General features: G+C 34.8%; 1 protein-coding gene across 1 annotated transcript in view; it reads left to right on the top strand.

Annotated features, from left to right (window-relative positions):
- The window catches only part of Uggt2 (UDP-glucose glycoprotein glucosyltransferase 2), a gene marked incomplete at both ends in the record, with an annotated part of 229,519 nt that overhangs the window by 114,500 nt on the left and 112,805 nt on the right, over positions 1 to 2,214 (top strand). Inside the window, 2 exons of the mRNA XM_023715197.1 lie at positions 264 to 349; positions 765 to 900. Coding sequence (XP_023570965.1) covers positions 264 to 349; positions 765 to 900 — 222 coding nt within the window. The remainder of the gene's footprint in view (positions 1 to 263; positions 350 to 764; positions 901 to 2,214) is intronic.

Raw genomic sequence — 2,214 nt, forward strand, 5'->3', positions numbered from 1 at the left:
TAGAAAAGGCAATAAACATTTGAAATCAAGCTATGCACTTTATCCTGTTTCTAAAAAGATGAGCGATTTTATGTGTAGCTCTATTTGCATGTACAACTTTTTAGAATCCATCATAAATTGTGAAATTCTTATACATTCCTCAGAATTCTTTAGAATTGCTGGGAATTTCTTTAAAAATTATACCTTCGATTTTATACTTTAAGCTACAGATAATAAATTTTATAAAAATTCTAACTAGTGATTAGGTATTTGTTTTTTTCTAGGTTCTGTTTATTGATCCTGCTCAAGAATATACTTTGGACTTTATAAATCTTGCTGGTGTTTTCTATCTTCATAAGTTTCCAATCAGGTAATTGTAAATTTGTATCATTAAACTTTGAACTGAAGGGAATCCAGAGATGTTTAAATTGTGTTATATGGAGTATTGATGTGAAACTCAAACTCATTGATGTGTCATTCTGTGCACTTTGTTGCTTGCTGAGAAAATACTCTGATCACTCTGGAAACTGATGTAGGGCCTCATCTCTGGGTGACTATGTTGAGTACATTTAGCCCATTTTTTGAGAAAAATATCATTTGAAAATATCACCACCTGAAAGTTATTTTACATTTTGCCAGAATCCAATACCTATGAGAATTTTGATGAATGCACATTACAAATTTCTCAGTAATCTTCCCTTTTCCTTTATATACTAGTATAGTCCATCAAGTCTTATATTCTTCAAGAGGTAGTTGTGACATCTGTTATTCATCTTTTTTCCCAGAATTGGCTTTGTGTTCATTCTTAATTCAGGTGATAACGTTGATGGAAGGAATGATACTGGAGCTGCTCTTTGGAGAGCTTTCAACTATATTTCAGAAGAACGTAGTATATCTGAAGCATTTATGTCTGTTGTACATGTAAGTTTATTCACTAAATAACATTTCTTTAAAGTGCATTACTGTTTAGAATTATTAATTGGTTGTAATTTTTCAAATTTAGAGGAATTAATACTGATGATGAATTTGATTCCTACACCTTAGTACCGAAGTACAAAATACTGTCCCAACTTTATGAATTAAGTAACTAAGACTGTGACAAAGTATATCAATTTATTTAAGTTTACTCAGCCCTTAAAGGAATTTAAATTGTATATTTATGTTTAAAGAAAAATATAATTAAAAAATACTATTTTGGAAATAATTGTGTGACTTAGTCCTGAATAAAATCATTAATAAAAGATTTATGTAAATATGAATATCCAGTCAGGCATGTTGGTGCACATCTGTAATCCCAGTACTCAAGAGGCTGAGGCAGGAAGATCTCAGAGAGTTTAAGGCCAGCCTGGGTTACATAGTAAGAGCAAGGCTGAGCTGAACTACATAGTGAGAATCTGTCTCAAAAACCAAAGCAGGGCTAGCCAGATAGCTCAGCAGATTAAAGTGCCTACTTAGGCAGACACAGGGACCAGGGTTTGATCTCCCCTGCTGTATTGGTTCCGCCTGCAGCCTACACTGAGACATGTCTGAGACTGGGTATAGTGGCATGCACCTGTAATCCCAGAGGTTGGGAAGCTGAAAAACAGGAGGATCACTATGAGTCTGATCTGTGTAGAGCATGGTTATATCAGAAACGTAATAAAGTCGTAGAAGACTTAATACATTACCATACACTTTAGCTCAAAAGCAAACAAAACTAGCATAATGCATGAGAATACATTCACATGAAATTGTAGAATTTGAGAGGTAAGTCACTCAAGAAAATGATCGCACACAGGGCACAAGGAAATGGAATTGGTAGAAAGGTTATACTTTTTTAATTTAATTTTGAAAAGTAAAAAAGCAATAACAAAATTCAGAAACAAAGAAACATAGAGCACTGGAGGCATTCAAATGTAGTGATGCCCTGGTGCCCATAGGAATGAATGGGAGAGAAAGCCTCCTTCTCCAGTTTCTCTATGCAAGGAGCTGGAGAAGCATGAACTTCAGGGATGCTTTTCCCTAAGAGACTGGGACGAGTTGCCACCCTAGGTATAGTAGGACTCTGTGAATTACTTCGGTTTCCAGTGTGAATTTTAGCATACAGGAGAGATTGTATTTAATATTGGGGATTTTTCAGTTCTTACATTAAATTGTTTTTGTGATTTGTAATAGTGGTTTCATATTGGGAGTGCCTGTCATTGTGGTATTCTGAACACGGGCTGCTTGTCATGACATGCCAGTTACTGCTAAGAT

The sequence above is a fragment of the Octodon degus genome, unplaced genomic scaffold (assembly GCF_000260255.1).
Source record: "Octodon degus isolate 3935 unplaced genomic scaffold, OctDeg1.0 scaffold00039, whole genome shotgun sequence".
In the NCBI taxonomy this organism is placed as follows: Eukaryota; Metazoa; Chordata; class Mammalia; order Rodentia; family Octodontidae; genus Octodon; species Octodon degus.